The sequence below is a fragment of the Xiphophorus maculatus genome, chromosome 22, assembly GCF_002775205.1.
Source record: "Xiphophorus maculatus strain JP 163 A chromosome 22, X_maculatus-5.0-male, whole genome shotgun sequence".
NCBI lineage: Eukaryota > Metazoa > Chordata > Actinopteri > Cyprinodontiformes > Poeciliidae > Xiphophorus > Xiphophorus maculatus.
This window is the reverse complement of record NC_036464.1, coordinates 5,984,581-6,007,420: the sequence shown is the minus strand read 5'-3', so window position 1 is coordinate 6,007,420 and position 22,840 is coordinate 5,984,581. Positions and strand designations below refer to the sequence as shown.

The following is a 22,840-nucleotide window of genomic DNA, read 5'->3' as shown; positions in this document are numbered from 1 at the left end:
ATTTCAGGCGAGAGGCGGGGTACACACTGGACAGGTCACCAGTTCATCACAGGGCAACACAGAGACAGACAGGACAAACAACCATGCACACACACACACCTAGGGAGAACTTAGAGAAACCAATTAACCTAACAGTCATGTTTTTGGACTGTGGGAGGAAGCCGGAGTACCTGAAGAGAACCCACCATGCACAGGGAGAACATGCAAACTCTGTGCAGAAGGACCCCAGACCAGGAATCGAACCCAGGACCTTTGTGCTGCAAGACAACAGTGCAGCCCTGTCTGTGATACTGGCATATAATTTATAATTTTAAATTTATATAAATTTTAAATTTATTGTTTATTATTCGATAATCTGTATCTGTATTGGTTCCGATATTGAAAAAATTCTAGATCAGGTATCGTGACAATGTCTCCGATTAATAATAATATATCTATTTGGTTTAATTCTATGCGTTATGATATCATGCTTTATTATTTATTCAACATTATGTTTAAAACTCCTAACTGCACTTTCTGAACCGTTTGAAAGAAGGTTTGGTGCAGTTTATTTTTAGATTTGAGCATCATAGTTGTTCTTTTGTTTTTGTCAGTTTCAGTTTCTTTATTATTTATTTTCCATTGGTTGTTGGATTCATAATTGCACTGACTAAACAAAGTAAAGTTGGGTTGTTTTTACATGTTATCAAATATTTGTAATTTGTAATTCAATACATTTATGTCTGTGTTTTTAAAAAAGAAACGCATTAAGTCAGTTCCGCACTGCTTTTCAGATATCGGATACTAAATCTCAGATATTGGTATCAGAAGTGAGAAAAGTGGATCGGTGCATTCCTAATTTGAATTAAATAAACTTCACCAACAATAAACTCTCTTTTTAGAAATAACAGCAGATTTTAGATTGGAGTGCAGGGGGACTTCTGAAAACCTGTTTGCCCCAGTTGTGCCATCAACCTTTTCTTCATGGTTAGAAGCAATAATGAGAAGACGTGACAAACTGATCTAGGAGTCCAGTTGTCTCCTGGGACGCCTCATTGACCCAGAGCAGACAGAAGGTGCAGACACAGGCTGCAAGCCAAGACGTCATCATCAACGGTGGACATCTTTCACCCCCATGCTTGACATAACCGCACTGGAAAGCTACTCCAGGAACCGACTGCTGCATATGGAAGGCACTAAGAGCGATCATCCAAGGTCCGACCTCCCAGGAGCAGACCGGCTGTACATCTACAATCCTCTGCCTCCAACAGACAACTTGCAAAATGGAAAGTGTGTTCCAATCATTTGACCAAATATATTTCGTCATACACCATCATAGAAACCTGCTCATGCAATAGTCAGTTTTTAGGCATGACATTGATGAAACTATTGCCTCCAAAAAGTGGAGAACTATTTGCAGGTATCTTCCTTTTAGTCATAATTAAGTGTTTCAGATCAATATTTCATCTGGTTTTTCTTGAAGTTCAAGAAAAAATTGGACATAATCACACATTTTCACCAAAATAATTCATAAATAAATTACTGAATCACACATATGAGATATTGTATTAAATAAGAGGGGAGAAAATATGCATAATTGTCCAAAATGTAAATTCTCTTTTTCTGTAAAATTTGTGAAATTTATTAAATTAGGATAATTTTTTAACATTTTTATTGAACTACAACTTAAGACGGTGAAAGATCAATTTTAAGAAAATTACACCCAGTGAATAAAAAATAAAAAAGACAATGAGATGAAAAGTAAAGGAATTTAGCAAAAAATAAAAGATAAAAATAAAATACATGAATAAATAAATAAATTATTGAGCCCTTAATGTATTTTCTTTAATTTCGGTTATTACTATTTTTTACTTTTACAGTTTGGGTAGTTTGTAATTTGTAGCCATCCTGTGTGAAAAAAAATAACTTTATAGGATAATTTTCCATAATAAAAGTAAAATCCACTGGCTACTTGTCTCCAATAGATAATATCGATTAGTGGGAGGTTTCTAATATATTATACTCATTTTATTAGAAGGTTTTGACAACACAGAAACTCAAGCACAGCCTTTCGCCTCACTATCTGTGTTTCAACAATCAATTCATAATGCTTCCTGGAAAAACCATCCAATATTGGCCAAATACCCCAGGTTATGGTTATAGGCCAAATACGCTTAAAATAACATACGTTTAGATGATAATATGATATAATATTCAATCAATACATCGGTTTTCTACCCAGTGAAACCTAATTTCTGTCTCATCTAAAGACTAAATATGAAACTGAACCCTTCAGAAGAATAACTGAGAGTTTGGTCAAGTGTCTTCCAGATACCAGCTGGAGCAGAAACTCGTGGGAAGACCAGGATCGCAGCCAATCCCTGAAGGAAGGCAGGAAGTGACTCCTCGCCAATCCCAAGGCTCAATGAGGTTACTACAGGGCCGCTGGGCTGTCGCCATGGTACCCTGCTAACAGGGGACACCTGGCCAATCACGTTTGTTGATGTGAGGCGTAAACATCCTTCCACCATGCTACCCTTACATCAGAAGGAAGGAGAGGCATGGACTAAGATCCAAACATATTAACTGACCCATTTAATTATCCGGTTCCAATATGTTTTTAAATGTGATATAAAATAATTGTTTCTGAATGCATTGGCTTACAGCATTTTAGAAAAGCTCCTTTGATTAGTAATTATTAAGCCTGCAATCAGTCAATTAAATTATGTCTTTCAAAGCCTTTGTATGGAGATTAGCTAAAGTAACACTTGGTCTCGTACACACTGAAACTTCTGGAAGTTTTGGTCTTATTAAAAGTTGAAACCCCGCTGAGATTAAGTCCTAGAAGTACGCAGGGGTTAAGTTTAAAACAGGCAGTGTTCTCCGGCGGTCCTTTCAGACTGCCAACGGCTTAGTCAACAGATCAAAAGAGGTCCGCTTCTGTCTGTACTGAGCCGATCAGACGCACAAAAAACGCTTGGCAGGAAATGACCGTCGGCTTCCAGGTTTCTCTGCCCACATTATTTCTTACACATTATGAAGCTTTTAAGTGAATCATTACCAGACGTTGAGTAATACGCAACATATAGTGAAGGAAATAACTATTTGATCTCCTCTTGATTCTTTAGGTTCATAAGAAATATGAAGAAGTTTAGGTAACACTTTATTTTACAGGGTGTGCATAACAATGACATGATACTGTTAAACACCTGGCATAAAGATGAAGAAGTCTTCATGAATGTTTACGACTGTTGTCATGAAGTGTCATTCGATAAACAATGACACTTTTAATGAAAAGTTGCATTAAAAGTATCATTATTTGGTAACTAATAATACTTTTAATGAAAAGTTGCAATAATACTTGTATTAAAAGTCAATTAAAATGGGAAACTTTGCATTAAAAGTGTCATTGTTTACCGAACGACACTTCCTGACAACAGTTGTAAACATTTATGAAAACTCCTTCATCTTCATGACAGGTGTTATGTCACATTTATGACATTGTCATTACAGTCTTGTGCACATCAGGTCAAGTATAGTGTTACTGAAGTTTACATATCAGCATGTTACAGTGAAATTTGAAGTCTAACTCCAAAAAACTGGGTATGTACCAATGTGCCGCTCAGATTTCAGCCATTCAGTTCAAGATGTTTCAGAGGTGTGGCAAAATTTATTTTTTTATGAAAATTTTATAATTTGATTCAGGTCTATAACCAAAGTTATACTACTTAAATAACTCCTTATGTTCTTCAATTTACATTAAAATCTGGAGAATATTACTATCCAAAATCACACAAACAATAGCTACATTTTCAGATCATTTATTCATATTGATATTAACTTTGATGACGGTTCTGTCAGCTAAGTGATTTGTAATAGTCCCTTTTATTCAGCCAGCGGTCATGCTTGTTACTTTAGGATCAATATTTTTGCTGAACTATTTATAGATACCCATTAACCAAACAGTTATGGTTTTGGACTGTGTGAGGAAGCCAAACTACCCAGAGAGAAGCAATGCATGCACAGGGAGAACATGCAAACTCAGGCCGGGATTTGAGCCCAGAACAGTCTTTCTGCATGGCCACAGCGCGACCAGCTACATCCCACCAATAAAAACAATAAAAGTTGATCATTATTTATTTTTAAAGTGGAGTTTTAAAGTAAACGTAGTGAAATTATGAAATAATTTTTTTTTCACCTGCTGATGAAACAGAGAGAAGAAATAAAAATGTCAAACTGCTACAGAGTTTTATTCAGTCTTTCTGAATAAAAATATCTTAGTCTTTGATTTAAAAAGGCTCAGGTGAGTGTAAAGAGAAAATTTAGGAATATAAGAATTTTTTATTAAATGATTAATTGATAAATTAACTTTTAAATTATATTTGAATTAAAATTTTCAGGTATCCATTTTCTGAGTAAATTTGAAAGATATGGTCTCTTGCCTTTCCCATCATAAACAAGAATTGTTCTGAATTTCTATAAAAAAAATTAAAAAAGAAAAAGCAGTCAAATAAAAAAAATCTAAAATGTTCAATTTGACAGTATGCACCTAAAAAAGAAAAAATAATAATAGTTAATTCATGTTAATTAAAAACAGAATACCCTCATTTTCAGGCTGCAGTTCAGTGAACTGATCTCTTTTTTATGGAATAATATGAAAAACATTGTTTCTATAAGTAAATAAATACTCTCCACAAACAGATCATTTACTCTGAAAGACAACTCTTAAAAACAAACTATGAAATAATCTCTTGCATCTCACACAAAAAGAGCACATAAAATATCAATCTTTTATTATTATGGTGTCAAAAAACTAAATTTCCAGCTAGAAGAGTCATTGAAACAAAAAACAATTCACAGATGAGTCTTCAAACAGATCAACATCAAAGGATAAAAACGATTAGATTCAAGCAACCCTGACAAATCAAGTTTCCATTACTGACCATTGATATAAAAACTGCCTTAACGTAAATATGGTAAAGGACAGAGTATCACTGAGTGGTTCCATAATAAATAATTGCTTCAGACCACAACATCAAGCTTCTATCTCTGCTAATTGGAGCAAAGATGGAAGCTTTATTCCAGAGAAGGCTAAGAGCATGTTATTAGGAAAGTTCAGCTTAACTCCTAATTGCAAACTTTACATCAGACAGCAGCTTCTAAGAACAGGGTTTACTCTGACATGGAGGATTTGACTCCCTGTGACTTCATAGGCAAATAATGAATTTGAAAATTTTTCAGTTCTAGCTGACAACATTTTCCTTTTTTGTTTTCTTTGCTGCCCCCTGAATAATGGCATCCTGGATAGCTGCCTCAGCTGGCTTTGTCAGCTAAATAGGAAAATGTTCCTTTAACTTTCATAACGTTTGATTTAAGTATTGATCAGATTTTTTTTGGTATATGTCTAAGTAAAATGAACATTGTTCTTTTATTTTATGAACTACAGACAGCATGTCTCTGAAATTCCCAGCAAACATTTAGTATTTAATTGCAAAAAAAGAGAAATGGTCAAAATAAAGAAAAAGATGCAGTGCTTTCAGACCTCAAATAATGCAAAGAAAACAAGTTCATATTATTTTAGAAACAACAATACTAATGTTTTAACTCAGGAAGAGTTCAGAAATCAATATTTGGTGGAATAAGAGGTTTTCAATGGGGTTCGGTGCATTTTTCCAGAGCTGAATGCATGATATGTTGAACTTTTACTTCATTTAAAATGGAACAATTTAAAACTCAAACATGAATATTACCATCTAATGCCTTGTACTAAATCAGTCAAATGCAATATTTACAATCCAGAGAGCCATATTTGCTAAATAACACTTGTTTAGAGCCACAAATGTTGCATGACTTTAAAAAGAGCAACAGTATAAAATGTTTGATAAATATTTACTTCAGGTAATTTGTTGTCATTTTTAAAGAATCCAATTTTATTTCTGTTCTTAGGTTTTCTTTTCTGCTCTTTTGCAGAAAAGAACATGGATATACAGTATTTCTATGGAATGTTGAAATCTATGGAAAATTAAAATGCCAAAATGAACGTAACTTCCAACTTAATGACAAAAATATTAGATCTAAAACAATATAACTGATATTTTTTGTGTTATGAATAATACATTTACCACAGGAAAAAAACTGCTTGGATCAGAATTTATTGTTAAATTTATATTTAAAGCATTAGTTGGCTTTTTATTATTTTAAGCCAGAGTTAACAGTCATTGTAGCAAATCCAGCACTATATACCTATAGCATTTATATGGATCAGACATGCTATAATCTGTAGATTATAGCAATTAGCTTATTCACATTTACAGCCCCCAAATTTTAACATTTATTAGAGAGAGAGGAGAGGACAAGCTTAAAAGGTTTCAGCATTATTATTACAACAGCAGCATTATAAAAACTACTGGAATTCAGTTACAGCTTTTAATTTTGTTGTTCCCTCCGCCCCAGTTTTTGCAACTTTTCTTTTTACAACTTTATTGAGGCACCGCTGGTGCTGTGAAGCACTGTAAGGAAAACTTTTCCAAATCAGTTTCTTTCTATATAAAACTTATTAAACTTAGCAAAAACTGTGGGGCTGTGTGTAATTTTTGGTAAAACGTTAATCACCGTGAGTAGAGTAACCAGACATTTTTATCAAGTAAAAATAACAATAATAAAAATAATTTAATAATAATTAAAATTAGATATTATTAATTATTATTAACATGTTATATATTATTAATTTATAATTATTATTTAATAATATCATAGTAATAAAATTATTCAAGTAAAAGTACAACATAGCAAAAATACTCCTAAAATTACATGTTTTCCAAAAGATTACTCACGTAAATGTAACTGAGTAAATGTAACTAGTTACTGCCAACCTCTAGCAATAAAAACTCTAAGTTCTGCTTGCCTGGGAATCTAAAAGGCCCAATCAAAGTCTACCATCAGCTCACCAGGTAAATGGAAACCCCTCGTTTGAGATAAGAAAGGCTAAATATGGGAGGAAAAGAAGATATTACCAGCATTTAAAAGTTTAAAATTGTTGCTCAAAAGCATACCCCAACATTCACTGGATCTACTGAGAATTTAAAGAAACCCTAAAACTGGATGTGAAACAAGTTTCCAGCCAAAACCAAACTGAGTTCTCAGCCAGCGACTTCACAGCACAGGAAGGCATTGGACGTTTTGTTGATGACTCAGCAATACCAGGACTAGACTAAACTCACTGACCGTGTCCGTCTCAAGATGGACTCTGTGGCTGCAGTGTAACAGATGACAGACAGCAACCTGAACAGGGAAGTATTCACAGCGGGAGAAGCCAATCAAATGGTAAACCAGAGCAGCTTTCAGTGGATCTTTATCAGTAAGTCTCCTTTATAAACGCCGGAGGTGAAAATATTCAAATCGAACCGTCACATTACAGGCCTCATGTTGCGCTGATCGGAGGTGTAAAGTAGATTTCACAGCAAAGCTTCAGGTGGGTGGGGATGAAGAAGTTTTCCACTCACCGGACGTCATTTTGCGGTGGAGGCTTCGTCTGTCGCACCAGGTTCACTGTCCTCGCTTGAATCGGCTTCTCCTCCCTGAAACAGACAAATTTTGGAAAAATGGTTAGAGAGCCGATGTAAAATATGCAACATTTGGTAAAGAACCTAAGCTTTTAAAGAAAACAAATGTTTTCTTTAAAAAAAAAAAAAAACATCCTAAAGACATGAGGGGTTCTTCTGATTGCCCATAAATGTCCAAGTTAAAACTTTTTGACACCTGCAAGCATTATTTTATGCCTATATGAGTACATATTTTAAAAACTAGCGTTTGCTTAGCCCATATGTTTTCTCTTCAGCTCAAACATGGATATGGAAAGTTTGATTTGGTTTCCCCATTTAACAACTTTTCAACTGTGCTGAAATATCAACAGATAACTTTGTGTAAATGTACTTTTCATTTAGTGAGCAAACAGTCTTTTCTACATTGGCAATAAGCCGTTTATCTTTATTCACCTCTCAGTTTTTATCCATATTGATATATTAACAGCCCGACTCTGAACCCTCTCAATGTGGAATAACATCAGCTCTGTTTCCACCTTTCCCAAGCTGATGAAGCTCCTCTATGGAGCTAAACTGGGGCCATAAAGTTTGGGCAAAAAATATTTTTCTGAAATTGAAAAACAAAAAGATTTGAATCTGAAAAAAATGAACTGAAAAATAATATTAAAACTGAAAAAGAAAATCCAAACTTAAAAGCGATTTTCAACCTGAAATAAAAAGTTTGAAACTGAAAAAAATGAACTGAAAAATAATATTGAAACTGGAAAAACTGTCAAACTAAAAAACTAAATTTCAACATGAAATAAAAAATGTAAAATTGAAAAAAAAGTTTAAAGCTACTTTTCAGATTCACGTTTTTCCATTTTCAGTTATTTGTTTGAAGTTTGAAAAAAACTTTTTTTCAAACTTAAAACCCCAATTTAGCTCCATAAGCAACAAACCTTTTTCTGTGAAGATATTTTTCTGCTTTTTCTGATCAAACCAGAAAAAGCACACACAATACCGTTTGTATATTGCTAATAAAGCAGCTCTTCACCTTTAACCTTTCATCCATAATTGGATGCTTGTAAGCATCACTCCTTTTCTATGACATCTTTTTAACTTGTACCTGTTTAAGATTGCACAAAATGCAAGCCTGCCTCGTCCAAGTTTTCCAACAAAGTTTTTCTTGCCACTTCTTCAACGGTTCGAATCATGCCTCAAACTTTCATTTACTCTCTTTGATCTTATCGCACAGCTCGGACGCTTTCAGGTGTTGATGACAGGCCTCAGACAACAATCACATGATCTCAATATGTCCAGTGACACATTCACAGCGTGTTTCAAAACTCCCTCATCAATAAACATGAGCAGCGCGCTCTGATTAGTCTGATCACAGAGGGAACTCAGGAGAGATTTCCCTGCCAACACCCACGCTGTCTAAAACAGAAGACGTGTCTTTTCATTGTCAGCACTGTGGGTACCCCACTCACTCGTTATGAAACAATCTGAGCAACTTTAGACGTAGCAAAGGATTCTGTTCTGGGATTTTATACGGAGCTAATAAACTACTGATTACAGGTCAGTTTCACTGGTTTGTTCATGAAAAACACTCACTGTGCTACCAATAAAACATCTCTGTTCCTCACAGAGATGAGATGGTCAGCGCACAGGTCGCTTTGAACAAAGCCATGTGCAGCATGTCCATTGAAATATTTCACATATGTCATACCATGTGCAATGCTAACACACATTTTTGATGCTTACTGTGGGACAGAAGCAGCTACGCTGCAAAAACACAAAATTTTACCAAGTATTTTTGGTCTAGCGTATTGTGCAAATATCTTAGCACACTTGAAATAAAGCAAACTGACTTACAAGTAATTTATCAGAAATAAATATGAGCTTGTTTCATATTTAAGTTAATCATTCCTTCATATTGATGAAAAAATGCAAGTTCCACTGGCAGATTATTTCACTTATAACTAGGGAAAAATGAAATAATCTTACATTAAAACAAGGACTTTTACATCAGTAGGAATTACTGACTTAAAATCCTACTGTTACCCTGGTAAACCTTAAAAGCAGAGTTTGGTTTTAGCATGAATGCCACCAGAGAGAGCACTTCTTATCTACTTTCTATGATTTCACAAATAGTATAAAGATTTAATAAATCTTAAAATCAGGATAAAATATCTGTTTAGGTTTGCCAATGTAGGTATTTCTGATTTTGAACTAGAGCAGGTAAAATGCAGTTTTATCAACTATACATCTGATATGTAAAGCCATATTTTTATGGTGTTTTGTTGCAAGTACATGCTCCACACCCTGACGTAACAGTGTCCTGAGTTGTGAGCCATAGCAGCCAGACAGAAAGTTTCCAGTATAGCAGCTCCGGACAGAGATAGATGTAAAGTCGGCCATGTTGGAACACCAATCCATTGTCGTTCATTGACAGACCAAAGACCAGCAGGTTTCTCCGTCCAGGCTGATGCCAGGCACCATGAGAGCTTTAAACGTTCGTTGTGGGTGAAAACTGGTTTTCACAAATTCTGATCAAATTTTGATTTATCGTTCACATGATAAGTCTCAAATAATGATGTGTTAAAAACTCCTAAAGCTGCCCATATGGTCAGGATAATTTTTGCTATTTTTCTCCACTGTAATAACTATAAATAAATATGATCAAATGCAGTTACTGTGAGCACTTTAGTGACATGAATCACACTACTCTATGTGACTAGTGACCAAAGGAAGTATGTTAAAAATAGAGCAGTATTTGTGTTTGCGAGGCAACAATTGCTCTGTCATACAGTTACCTAAAAAGGAAGTAACAGTTCTTATCGTGACTTTTATCACTATCATAGTACTACCACAAAATATTGTGATAAAACTTTAGATGATCCCCATCTAAAGTCCACCCTTACTGACATCTAACCTACACAAACAGGGGAAAGGTGTTTGCCAGATTATGGTTTGATATATGGACAGACGGAAGGCCAAGCGTATTGTAATAACGTTTTTTTGTCAGATAATGAAAGACGTAAAGGTTGTATCTTTTCCTCGTAAAAAACCCCGGTGAGAGACTGGAAAGCTTTAGGAAACCAGAGATCAATTCAGGAAAGACCATCACTATGAACTGAGCTGAAAGTAAGGCCAGCTGTTCCATTTAAGACCATTTATTCGGTTCCCTCTTTCAACATGAAATTACTTTTTTCTCTCTCTAGAAAGCAAAGTGTGAGCATCGTGTCTGACCTCTGGCAGATGTGGCAGATTCAAGAACATCACTAAACCGTCCAGTCAAAAAGCAGCACTGGCTAGTGTGTGCAAAAAGACAAACTATAGCATCTTCTACAGGCTTATCTTTATCTAACTGCACTAGTTATCAAACAGCTAGCCACAGAGATTTTTTATGTAGAATGCACCAACTTATCTCAGAGAGCACACGGCTGTGTGACGTAGCCGAAGCCCTCCATAGTAAGCTAGCCCCACATTTTATGTAATAAAAACTGACCGAGTGTAGTGTAAACTCTGCCTCTCTGCATCACAGCCCACGCTACCATACAGCTAGTGTATTTGGCATGCATGTATTAGCAAACCAGTGCACCCTTTCTGTTCACACATACATCACTTCCTCTCAATGATCCCCATCTAAAGAGTGGTGACAGCAAACAGTGGAGGCACTAATGTGGGTTAGGACATGACGGCCTGCCTTATTTTCAGCTGCTGCGCTATGACATGACTACATTTAATGTATTAGTTGCAGTGATGCAGAGCTACTTAGAGCGAGAGCTATGTATTGGACATTTCCTTCTTTAGATGCAATGAATCGATCTTCCGTTCCAGTGCTGGGCCATCAGTCCGTACAGTGGGCTTAAAATAGAACAGGGACGTAGAGCTGGAGGAGCGCCTCACTAAGGTGGGTCGTTCTAGCTTTCTATCTGCTCATCTCTGCATGCAGCTTCTATGCAGACTGTGCAGAAACACTGAGCTTCAAGTTGATGGATTTTCTAATCCTGGAGTATACAGTGGTATGGCTGCAACTCTGCACATCAACTGTAAACCCTCAGTCTTCCCTACATGCATTTTTTTTGTAGTGTAAAAATAAAAGCAGATTCCACTGGTACCTCTTGAACCGCTGCTAACAGCCGACTGCTTCTGTAACAGCCTGTGAGATGTCTATTGCAACAGCATTGGCCTACATACGGTGTACAAGGCTGGGAAAGGCTCAGCCGCACCCCAGAGCTGAGAACAGCAGCTGTTGAGATGGATGCTGCACAGATAAAACCCAGCAGAGGGAAGATTTTACTTTTACTGTTCTTCACTCTAGCTGCAGCATCTACAGCTGAGAAATATGACAGGTATTGCTCAGTTACTCGCTGCCTGACTCAGGCACAAACTGTGCATGTAAAAGTGCAGATTAGAAAATTTGCTCCTCTTTTGAAATCTGTGGAGTAGTTACAGAGCGTCAGCCTCTGCTCTGTTTCCCAGCAGTCACTGGGAGTACATGAGGACCTGATTTCATCCTTCTGCCCCATGCACGGTTCCTCCTGCGCAGAGCTCCAGCCTATAAGAGCCTGTGAGTCAGTGAGTTCTGTGTGGAGTTTCCAGCAGGACGCACACACACTCACACCCCCACACGCACACATGCGTGGAAAGATCCAGTGTGGAAGTCCTAATGAAACATTCAGTCCAGAGAGATCTGAGGTGCTGGACTTCTCCAAAATGACATTAACACACACACACACACACACCCCTTCACACACTGATTTTTTTCCTCTTTTCCCTCCCTTACTTTAACATGGCCTCATCCTTAGCTTCCTCCTCCCGCTGCCGAGCCAGCACAGACATGATGATGTCCCTCTCCTCCGCCGTCAGATGGCTGAGGTCCGGCTCCGGGATGGCCGGAGCGGCGGCGGGTGGGCGCGGGCCGCCCCGAGGGCCCACCGAGGCGAACATCTTCCCTGCCACCACCACCACCACCTTTCTTCACTCCCGGCTCCTCTTCCTGCTCCTCCTTCCTCTCCTCCCTCCTGTCGGATCACGGATGAAAAACCCGCTGGAGGAGCCCACGGATCACGACATGGCCAACTGATGGAGCGGCGGTCGGAGCGGCTGATGTGGAGTTCCCATGGTGGTGGCGGGGGCGCCCGGGGTGGTGTTAGCTGCGGTGGCTGTGGCCTTAGCGCTTCGGTTCCCGTTGCCGTTTTCAGCCTCTCCTCCCTCTTGCTGCTCCGCTGTCTTCTCCCCCCACCCCCTCCCACCGCCCACCCGCCCGCCTCTCCCCTCCACCACCTCCGTTTTACGGTGAGCCCATATCTCCGGCGGTCAGTCGGGACGCTGGCGCACGGGAAAGAGGACCTCGTTTCCGTCCTTGTGGCCAGGCAGAGGGGGAGGAGGGCTCCCTGAAGACGGCTCTCTCCGGTCGGCGCGCTCGGCTGGCTCCTGTGGCTGAGGGGCGAGGCGGTAACTTCTTGTTTTCCAGCTCCGCCGCCGCTGCTGCTGCTGCTGATGCTGCTGTCAGGGAGACGGAACCGTCAATGGGACCGCAGCCCCTCAAGCGCGCTCACTTGCCGTGCCGCGGGAGCGAGCAGCCCTCATTTGAGAATGGGGGCTCCACTCGCCGTCAGGATGCGCGCTCTCGGCGGTCCTTAGCGCACACACACACACACACACACACGCACACACACACACACACACACACACACACACACACACACACACACACACACACACACACACACACACACACACACACACACACACACACAGGAAATACGTGGTTCCTCAAGGATGCACTGTGGCTTTACGAGACCACATGATGCTGATAATACCGTAAATTACATAAATTAGTATTATTGTTTCTATATTAAGCAATATATACCAATTAAAAAATCAGCTTTTTATCACGATTTCATATTAAATCTCTTAAATAAGCATTGCTGTTATTTACTAAGCAAAGACAAAGAAAAAATGGAAAAGTTACAGAAAAATACAGTAAAGTCATATTCAATAAAACAGAATATTGAAAAAGTTAATTTAGATATTTCAGGATCGAGATAAAACAATAACAAATTTTGCTGGACGATTAATTGTCCCAGAAATTATTGCGATAAACGATATTATTGATGTTTTGAGACCATCTTCAAAGAATATGATGGTAATGGCATAAGATTTCAAGAACACTCTCAAAGATCAATAAACTTTAAATTCTATTGAGGATTTGACAGTGGAACTGGAAAACATTTTAAATATCCAAAATAACTAGATAAATAAACAAAACAGAAAAGATAAATAAAATGATTTATGAAGTTTCTGTAAACAAAATCTTCAAAAAAGAGCTAGCTTTTCCAAATCATCAGACTGAAGACTTTTGTCATTCAGCTTAAGGAGAGAGAGAAAAAAAGAAAAACTATAAATACAAATTCAAATTATTACGCTCATTTTGTTTTACTATGCGATTAATTGATTTATTGCTTAATGCGACAGGCCTATTTATTTTATTTATAATGATTTTTCCTTTTACAGCTAATGCAAACAATACATTTGACATTAGAATATGACATTATATAATAATAAATAATAATAATAATAATAATAATAATAATAATTTAGTTTTATCTGACAAAAGGCACTTTCCAGTTCCTTAATGCATGGCTTAAGCTGCAATAAAACATTTCCAGCTGAATAAACCATAACAGATGAGACTGTCAGAAAGATATTTGTTATTTGATATTTATAAGTTGTTTCCATTTGGAGGAAACAAAAGCAAGTTTGTTAAATAACGTTATTACTGATGAAGGTGATTCAGCAAGCTAACTAAGCAAAGATAGAAAGTTATAAACTATGACATGGTACTTTAGGAAAATAGTACATTTAAGTGGAAATTTTTACTTTATAGAATTGTATAAATCTAGAAATTGTATACTATTTTCTTTCTTGTTACATAATCTGCTGAGAAACTATTCTGGAGAGAGCCTGAGGTTTCCTATATAACCACACCATACAGCTATATGACATTTACAGTATGTCACTGAGCAATATTATAATTATAGCCCATGATGGGACTGCTCAGTGGTTAGCAGTGGTCAAGTGCAAACTAAAACATGCAGGCGTGCAGATGCTTCCACAAACAAGGAGCTGGAGGCTGAATTCATCAGCAAAAGATTTTAGAATGACATCTGGGGCCAATACTTTAAATACTGGCCCCATTATTTATATTATAAATTTGATGAGCTTGCTTTTAAGAGTCTTTGAGCTACTGCTAAAATTACTGATCATATGATTGGGCAATGCTGTAAATTAAAAGTACAATCTGAAATCTGCCTAATTCAGCACCATGGTCAGCTCACTGCAGCCGAGAGGATGCTCCATAATCCAGCTTTCTAACTGCAATTCTAAGACTAATTTCATGAACATTAAACAAATAAACAATACTGGGTAATTCCCAACTTTTTGCACAAGAATACCTTTTGCTATTTTACAAACAAATATATTTGTGCCGATATTTAATTCGTCAGCTTTAATTAAATTAAGGCTAACATTTAGAGAAAACCACAAAGTGAAACTAGTTTTTCTAAATATAGACATTGAAGATGCCTATAAATGGCTTGCCGAAAATAATACATATTCTAATTTGTTGATTTGTTCTTGGCAAGTTTGGCTCTTATGCCAACATAGATATGTTTGGAAATCGTATTTTATTCTATTTTACATTAATCCAAACCACAAAACTTACTCAACCTTCAGAAATATATCAACAAACGCTCTTTACCTGTTTCAACTCAACTGATTTTCTTAAAATCACGTCTATTCTTCACATTGTTAAGCTAATTCTGTCAATTAACAAAATAAAAGCTGTGTCAGATGCAAAGGGCTTTTATTTTGAACGGCTCGTTGTGGAGTTCCGGATGTACTGCTGCTAGCTGCTAGCTCTCCTTCTGGTCACGGGGATATTCTGGTAAGAAAAAATCTATATTATTCCGTTTGTGTTAGCGATATTTAAAGGTTGTGTTGATGTAGATGTGAACATTTGGTGAGTTGCAGTTATTGCGATGCACGTCCTGCATTCAGAGAGCAAAAAAGGGAATTAGGTCAGTCTTTAGAGTAAGGTTTCATTGGAGACAGCAGTGTAATGCAAACCCTGCACTGCCTGCTGTCTTTTTCTCTGTGTCCTTCTTTCTCTGTTTTATGTATGCATTTTATTTTTTTTACATGGTAACTGTTTATCGATTTTACCTAAATAATGGCTTTAACGTTAGAAAATTCACTTGTTCTGAATTTGCAAATGTGCGTAAGTGTGGTTTACTTACGGTTTGTTGAATCAAAAGGCTTGTTTTGGCACAGCCAGTATAACCAGTGTTACCACTGTGACGAAAACAAAATTTATTCATCTTTGAAATTTACTAGTCTGTACAGGTGCATCTCTCTTTATTAAACTTTTTTTTTTTAAAAAGCATTTCAAAAAGGAAAACTGATATTTGGATTTATATGGAGGACAGACCCTGCCAAAATTATCAAAAAAAAGTAAAAATGCCATAAAAAAATTACTTGATAATGTAATTAATGTGCTCAATAGTGTATAAGAAATAAGAACTTTCCCATTTTTTTGTGATTATACAGTAACATAAATTGATATTTGCATATCATTTTCAACAGTATTAGTTTAACATATTACTTTTTTATTTTATTTTTAATCTGTCAATCTTAGTTTTATTAGATTTGATTTTTTAATTTCATTACTTGTTTTTTCTAATTTTTTCATGTTCGCATGTGACTTTTATGTTATACATTAATTTTCTCCTGTAGATTTTTCCTCTAGCCATTTAATTTTTTGCCTCCTGTTTTCTCATTTGTCTGTTTATTTACAGATTTATTTCTATTTTCTTTGTGTTCTCTTTTGTTTTTCTCTTCTGACTCTTTAGATGCAAAATAACAGTAGGAAAAGGAGGCTGCAGCGGGTCCTGGTGGGTGGGAATTCAGAGCTAGCTTCTCTCCTATTGGTCAACGTAAAGATCCAATCTCTGTTAGGAGGAGTGGGCCAAAATTGCAGCTAACTATTGTTAGAAAGAAACACCAAACGTTTAGCCCAAGCCATTTAGTTCAAAGCCAATGCTACCTAAAGCTAATTGTATGTAAACACCTAATTTTGAAGACATTAATAAATATTCTCTCTCTCATTATTGTGGGATTTACCAATAATAATAATTTTGCTAATTGAAACTGATCTAAAACAAGGGCAATTTGCACTGAATCAACTTTAGAGAGTGAGGAAAAAAAGATGTACGTGTGTGTTTTTATTCGGTGTAAATCTGAATAACACATTTGAGATTTGCAATGTATTTTTCCAGGGGACTGCCATGTTGCCAGTCGTGGTGGTCCATGGGGGGGCGGGTCACATCCCCAAAGAGCGTTCAGACCTGTCCACCTCAGGAGTGTGCTCTGCAGTGAGGTCAGCGTATGCACTCCTGCAGGGAGGGGGCAGCAGTTTGGATGCTGTGGTGGAGGCTGTTCTGCTACTGGAGAATAATCCATCTTTTAATGCAGGTATTGTAAAAATTAGATGGCCACCTAAAACTAGCTCCTGCTATACAGGATTTTTAAAAAATATATCTATGCAGCAAAAAGCTGTGTGGTGAGAATTCTCGTTGTCTGTAGAGTATTAGAGCTAAATCAAGTTTAAATAATGACTTGTGTTCTCATGTTCTGCTGCTAAGAATATTAAAGCTTAAAAAAGCAGTTTTGTACATTATTAAAAATATCAAGGAGAGAGATTATAGTAATTGTTGGATTGCAGAGTCCTGTTTCTACTAATACAGAGCTATCTTAAGCTTGATATATTTTTTAAGGATGTGGTTCAGTGCTGAATATGAAGGGGGAGGTGGAGATGGATGCCCTCGTGATGGACGGGAAAACTCTGAGCAGCGGCGCCGTGTCTGCCGTCCGCAACGTAGCCAACCCAATCCAGCTGGCCAGACTTGTCATGGACAAGGTGATACCATCTGGAGGCTTTTGTTTATTTTAAATAGACAATTATAAAACTGTTCAAAGTGATTCCGAAACTCGTTTTAAAAAGAAAAACATACAGTAGAAGGTAGCAGTATAGTTGCAGAAATGTTTGGACTCTCCTAAAAGTGTTCAGGAAACATTGACTGTGAATGTAGGTCACCAGTGCGACCTTTGATCCCTCCTTCAGACCAGCCATGCCTGTCTGACGGCGGAGGGTGCCAGTCAGTTTGCTCGCTCTATGGGTGTTCCCGAGGTTCCTCAGGAGTCCCTCATCACAGAGTATTCCCGAATGCGCTGGAAAAAAAACCTGGCACCAGATGCCAACCCTGTGGAGTGCCAAATGTAAAACTCAACACTAAGTAACTTCTTCCGGATTTCATTAAAGATTCAATGCAAAAACACAAAATCTTAACAAATAGTTTTGGTCTCATTTTTAGTTAAAATATCTTAGTGCACTTGAAATAAGACAAAGCTAACTTAAAAGTACATTTTTAGCAAGATATAGAGGCTTGTTTTAAGTACATGATTTCTTGATTTTAATGAAGAAGTATTTGTTACGTTGGCAGATCATTTCGCTTATTACAAGACATTTTCCCTTGTTTATAAGTTAATTTATTTGCTAATGGAACAAGTATTTTTTCATCAATATTAAGGAAGTATTTACTTTAAACAAGTCTCTATGTTTTGCTGGAACGGTACTTTTGAGTTAAGTGTCTTACTTCAAATGTACTAAGATATTTGCACTAGAAAGAAGACCAAAAATACTTGGTAAGATTTTGTGTTTTTGCAGTGTAGTAGTAATTGAGATAAATGATCTCTTTTTTGTTTTTTGCCAAAAGTGATTTTTTTTTTTACATTATTTCTATTTACATTTTTTCGTTGTTGTTTTTCACCACATTTTTTAGCACTTCCTAACCTGTGCTTGTCGCATGTCATGACAAAGTATGATAATCAGAAACATCTGCTGCTCTTAATCTTTGCCATCATGACAATAATGATGATTAATGAATAGTAACACTAATACAGAAGTTGGAGCAGATTATACTCCATGAAAAATGTTTCTTTACACTTCATTTTAAGAATCTAAGCTAAAAAAAAGACAAAATGTTTCTGAAATTATATATAGAAAGCTTTTGTCCATATTTGATGTTAATCTAAATTAATCTCTGCTGACCCGTTTCCTCGTTTAGGGGGAAGATGGGGACGGTTGGAGCGGTGGCAGTCGACACAGACGGCAACGTAGCGTGTGCGACTTCCACCGGAGGAATGCTGAACAAAATGGAAGGCCGAGTGGGCGACACCCCGTGCATCGGTCAGTCCTCACACCTGCAGCTGATGATGAGGTGACCCGGTTTTGGCCTAGCTTCAGCTGTGAGGCAGACGCACAAACATTCGACTCCAGAATACTTTGAGGATTTTGTGGTTCGCTTCATTACTGCAGAGTTTTGTAGATGCAAAACCTCATATCACTGGCCTTGCATTAACACACTTTTAGAGGTTATGAAGTATGAATGGATGATAGTTGGCATTTGGAGAGAGAACGTTAAGCAATAACTAAATGCATCTTTTGTTCTTCCTCTCGTAAAACAATAAATGAAGTCAGCTCAGAAGTTTTTATAGCAGAGTGTTCCTCTTTCTCAAGACTCTGTTAAACTTTAACCAGCAGATCTGGACTGTTGTTCTATAGGATTAGTTGGTAAACAAAGCAGAGTCACAGTTCAGCATGTTAAAACATGTCCTGTAACCTCACACTTATAGAGAAAAAGACACCCCATCTTTCATTTCCTAAACAGAATTACATATTACACTTTTCATTATGTTAGAAGCAAATGGCTCCAACAGTTCAATAGACTTTTGACTAAACAAAGAGTAAATATGAGCCTTAAACATGCGCCCATGTTGTTGTGATGTTTGTTTCAGGCAGTGGAGGCTATGCTGACAATATGTCAGGAGCCGTATCGACTACAGGCCACGGAGAGGCCATCATGAAGGTCACGCTGGCGAGACACATCCTGTTCCACATGGAGCAAGGTAACGCTCACATCCACTCTGAACAGGGAGCCTGTTCAAATAAATCAGTTCTGAATGGATGAACTGGGATTTGTGCACTGTGAAAAACGCAACAATCAATCAAACTATATTAACAGACTTCATGTCTATAGTTAAAATTAAAAACACAAACATGCAAAACAAAACAAGGAATATAAAAACATCTTTAAAATCCAAAATCATAAAATGAAACATGCTTTAAAGGATAGAAATACCAACATCTACAAACATCTGAGTGGCTCTTCCTCCTCTTAGCATACAATGATTCTCATCACATTCAACATGCAGCTTCTTCATGCTATGTTATTTGCAAGATGCCCAGAGGGGGGCAGTATGTAACAGTGTGCAATAAACTATGAAGCTGCAGAATGTAACTTTTATAAAAATGTTTTTCTGCATATTTGTTAAAATTGTCACTATGTTTTGATAGTGTAATATGAGACAAAATGTGAGAAAATTCTCCCAGAAACAACCAATCAGGTACAAGAGGAGGGTCTTAGCGCTGTCAATCACCCTTGTGTATGTGCTGTTAAGAGGAAGTCTTCCTGTTCCACTAAAACAAAAACCAGACTAGAGAAAACTAAGTGTGCGTTTAGCTCTGACTGGTGGAAGTGAACCACAGGATTGTCGTATTTTTTGTAACACTCTGCTCTCTCTGCCCAGGCCAGTCAGCTGAGGCTGCCAGTGATCTGGGTCTGGCCCATATGAAGTCCAGAGTCGGGGGACTTGGAGGGGTCGTGACCGTGGACCCGCAGGGCAATTGGGCCGCTCGCTTCTCCAGCTGCCAAATGGCGTGGGCCGCGGCGCAGAAAGACACGCTGCACTACGGTCTGTACACGGGAGAACACTTCACCCAAATCATCGAGGATCATCGAGCCTGACACCAGGCCCAGTTTGTGTCAGTAGAGCTGTAAACTAAGATAATACAGCTGAAGGTGGGCTTCAGGTAACCAAATAATGATTGATTTGGTTTAATGTTGATGCTTAAAATCAAATAGAAGACAAAAAGAGCAACAAAATTAATTAGTTTAGTCAAAAAAAAAACAATCAACTGTGCGCATATCTGAGCCGATCCAAAGAAAAGCAAGAAATTTCCAGAAACGCTAATGACACTCTGTGATTCTTTGTAATAATCATTTGAAAAGTCATTGCAGTGTTTCTGTCGCTAGAGAAACTAGAGCAAAATGATCAAATACACATCAGATATATAACTCGCTGCTCAGTTTTTAAGCTTCTCAGGAAATACTTCCTGAGAAGTGTTTTACAATATTTAATTTTTTACAAACTACTGGACAGTTTTATGCACACTGAACACTTTCTGATGATCTGCACAAAGTGTGTTTTTCTGTTCACATCAGTACTGGTGAGCAGCAGCTCATCATTTGCTGACTTTTGGTGAAGAAAAACCAAACCAAAAAGGTATTTACTGCAATGTGAGTGGCATTTTTGTCTTAATTTAGATGATTATAGTTTACCACAACTGAGTTTCTCAGATTGAAGTATTAAAAAGAGCCAATAAAACCATTTTTGTCAGATTGTTGGTGGTACATCTCACCAACAGACTCATTTTTCTTCTTGGGCTTTTAATTTACTGCAAGCCACAATAATCCAAGTTAATAGACATAAACACCTGAAATATATTGCACTGTCTGTAATTAATCTTTATTATTTGTAAATTTCACTTTTAGAACTTAATCACTCAAATAAATTAGTTTTCTGTCATATTCTGATTTATTGAGAAGCTCTTATAAGCCAGCATGTGTTAATCTGTTATGAACGCCATTTATGTATTATTCTGATGAGTAGTGTTGACCTGTCTGATCCACTAGGTGGTGCTGTTTTCTCATGCAGACAAAATGCAAAACTTGAGATTTCCTTTTCTTTAACTGAACTACTTCTAGGCTTGCGTTGTGTAATTGGTTGTAATTTTTTAAAATGTTTTATAGAGTACTTTATAATATTTACTTTAATTGTGCAATACCAGCCTTAATGTATTTGTGTCATTTTCTATAATAATTGTTATAATCTGTTTGATTTGATAAAGAATGTCTCGTTCATATATCAATTCATTCCTGTGTGCAATTGCGTTGTACAATAAAAACAATGCAGCTCAAGTCTCAAATCACACAATAAATTATTTTATTGGTAATTTTCACGTGGTTGCTGTAAACATTTCTTTGCAAAAAAAACAATTTAGTTGAACACAAAATCCATTATAGCAGCTTATATAATGCATATGCATTAAGATCTTTGTTTGTGCTGCCAAGATATTATTAGCACAGGTAAAGCTGTGAAAAGGTTCTTCAGAAATCACTCCTTTAATGTAATTAGGGATAAAAAAAAAGTAGACAAAAAAGAAAGAAGAGTCACAACTTTTTGACTTGAATATTTCCAAGTTTTCTTCTAGAAAATATGTGAAAATTTCTAAACTTGTGTCTTTTCTCACAAAATTTGTACTACGTGGCTCAGAAATCTTTTGGTTTTTTGTCTAGAAACTTTCTGAGGTTACTCTGGAAATTAGATTTTTTTTTTCTTGCAAATTTACGATTTCTTTCCTCATTTTTTAAAGAAAATTTCTGAGATTAATCTCAAAATTTCAGAGTTTTTTGGCTTATATTTACTGCTTTTTGTTAGCAAAATTCTTATGAATGTATTACCTGAATTAGCTACATCCTTCAGTCAGAGGCGTCTCCAGATTTGATGCAAGTCTGACTGCTACTGGCCGAGCTGGACAGTAAATAGTTACATTTACTCAATTACATTTACTTTATGTTTTTTTAGAAGAAATTTACTTTAAAGAAACTGATTTGGAAAAAAAATATTTTGTTTGATTTTGTTATGTTTTTAGTTACTTATATAAATTATTGTCATTTTTGTCCTTAAAATACCAAAATTTCCACTTAACTTTGCGTTTCTGTTTGTCTGGTTATGTAATTTTTAAATATTTTATTTAAAAATGAAATACAAGAAATTGCTGGTAGGGATATTGCAGTTGTAGGAAAATCCTCTAATTGAACAAGAAATTCAGCTTCAGTGGGAAAAGCTTCAAGACATCCAAGAGAATCCTGCATTGGCAGCAGAAAAACATCCAGAAGAGACTGAAACTCAGAATCATTCTGATTTTTATTTAAATCTGTAGAGAAAAGAGTCTTCATAAGTCTTATTTGGAGTCAATAATGGACTTCCTGATGTAATGGATTTGTGTGTTTTTTGTCTTTAGCTTGAAAAATCTCCAGTTAGTCCAGAGTGGGATCATGTAAGCTTGGTGTAATGTTGCAGTATAC

At 36.8% G+C, this 22,840-nt stretch overlaps 2 protein-coding genes across 22 annotated transcripts in view; one reads left to right on the top strand and one right to left on the bottom strand.

Moving 5' to 3' along the window:
* The window catches only part of LOC102236806 (regulating synaptic membrane exocytosis protein 1), an 82,266-nt gene extending 69,062 nt beyond the window's left edge, over nt 1-13,204 (bottom strand). For 11 of the 21 annotated variants that reach the window (XR_002752226.1, XM_023327934.1, XM_023327939.1 and 8 more), the window contains exons 1-2: nt 12,295-13,204; nt 7,482-7,556 (exon numbers count right to left, since the gene is read on the bottom strand). Coding sequence is in view for 20 of the 21 variants with exons in the window: in XM_023327934.1 (XP_023183702.1) it covers nt 7,482-7,556; nt 12,295-12,458 (239 nt within the window). In the remaining variant the exon portion in view is untranslated. The remainder of the gene's footprint in view (nt 1-7,481; nt 7,557-12,294) is intronic. The other 10 variants (XM_023327945.1, XM_023327942.1, XM_023327954.1 and 7 more) reach the window with 1 other exon arrangement.
* A 762-nt stretch (nt 13,205-13,966) lies between these two features.
* On the top strand, nt 13,967-22,354 carry LOC102237752 (isoaspartyl peptidase/L-asparaginase). The gene is given in 8 exon segments (XM_005795151.3): nt 13,967-15,418; nt 15,420-15,459; nt 16,850-17,045; nt 17,348-17,490; nt 17,695-17,849; nt 18,698-18,819; nt 19,428-19,538; nt 20,220-22,354. Coding segments are annotated over 8 exon segments (1,038 nt in total). The 5' UTR covers nt 13,967-15,365; the 3' UTR covers nt 20,438-22,354.
* Nucleotides 22,355-22,840: the final 486 nt, after the last annotated feature.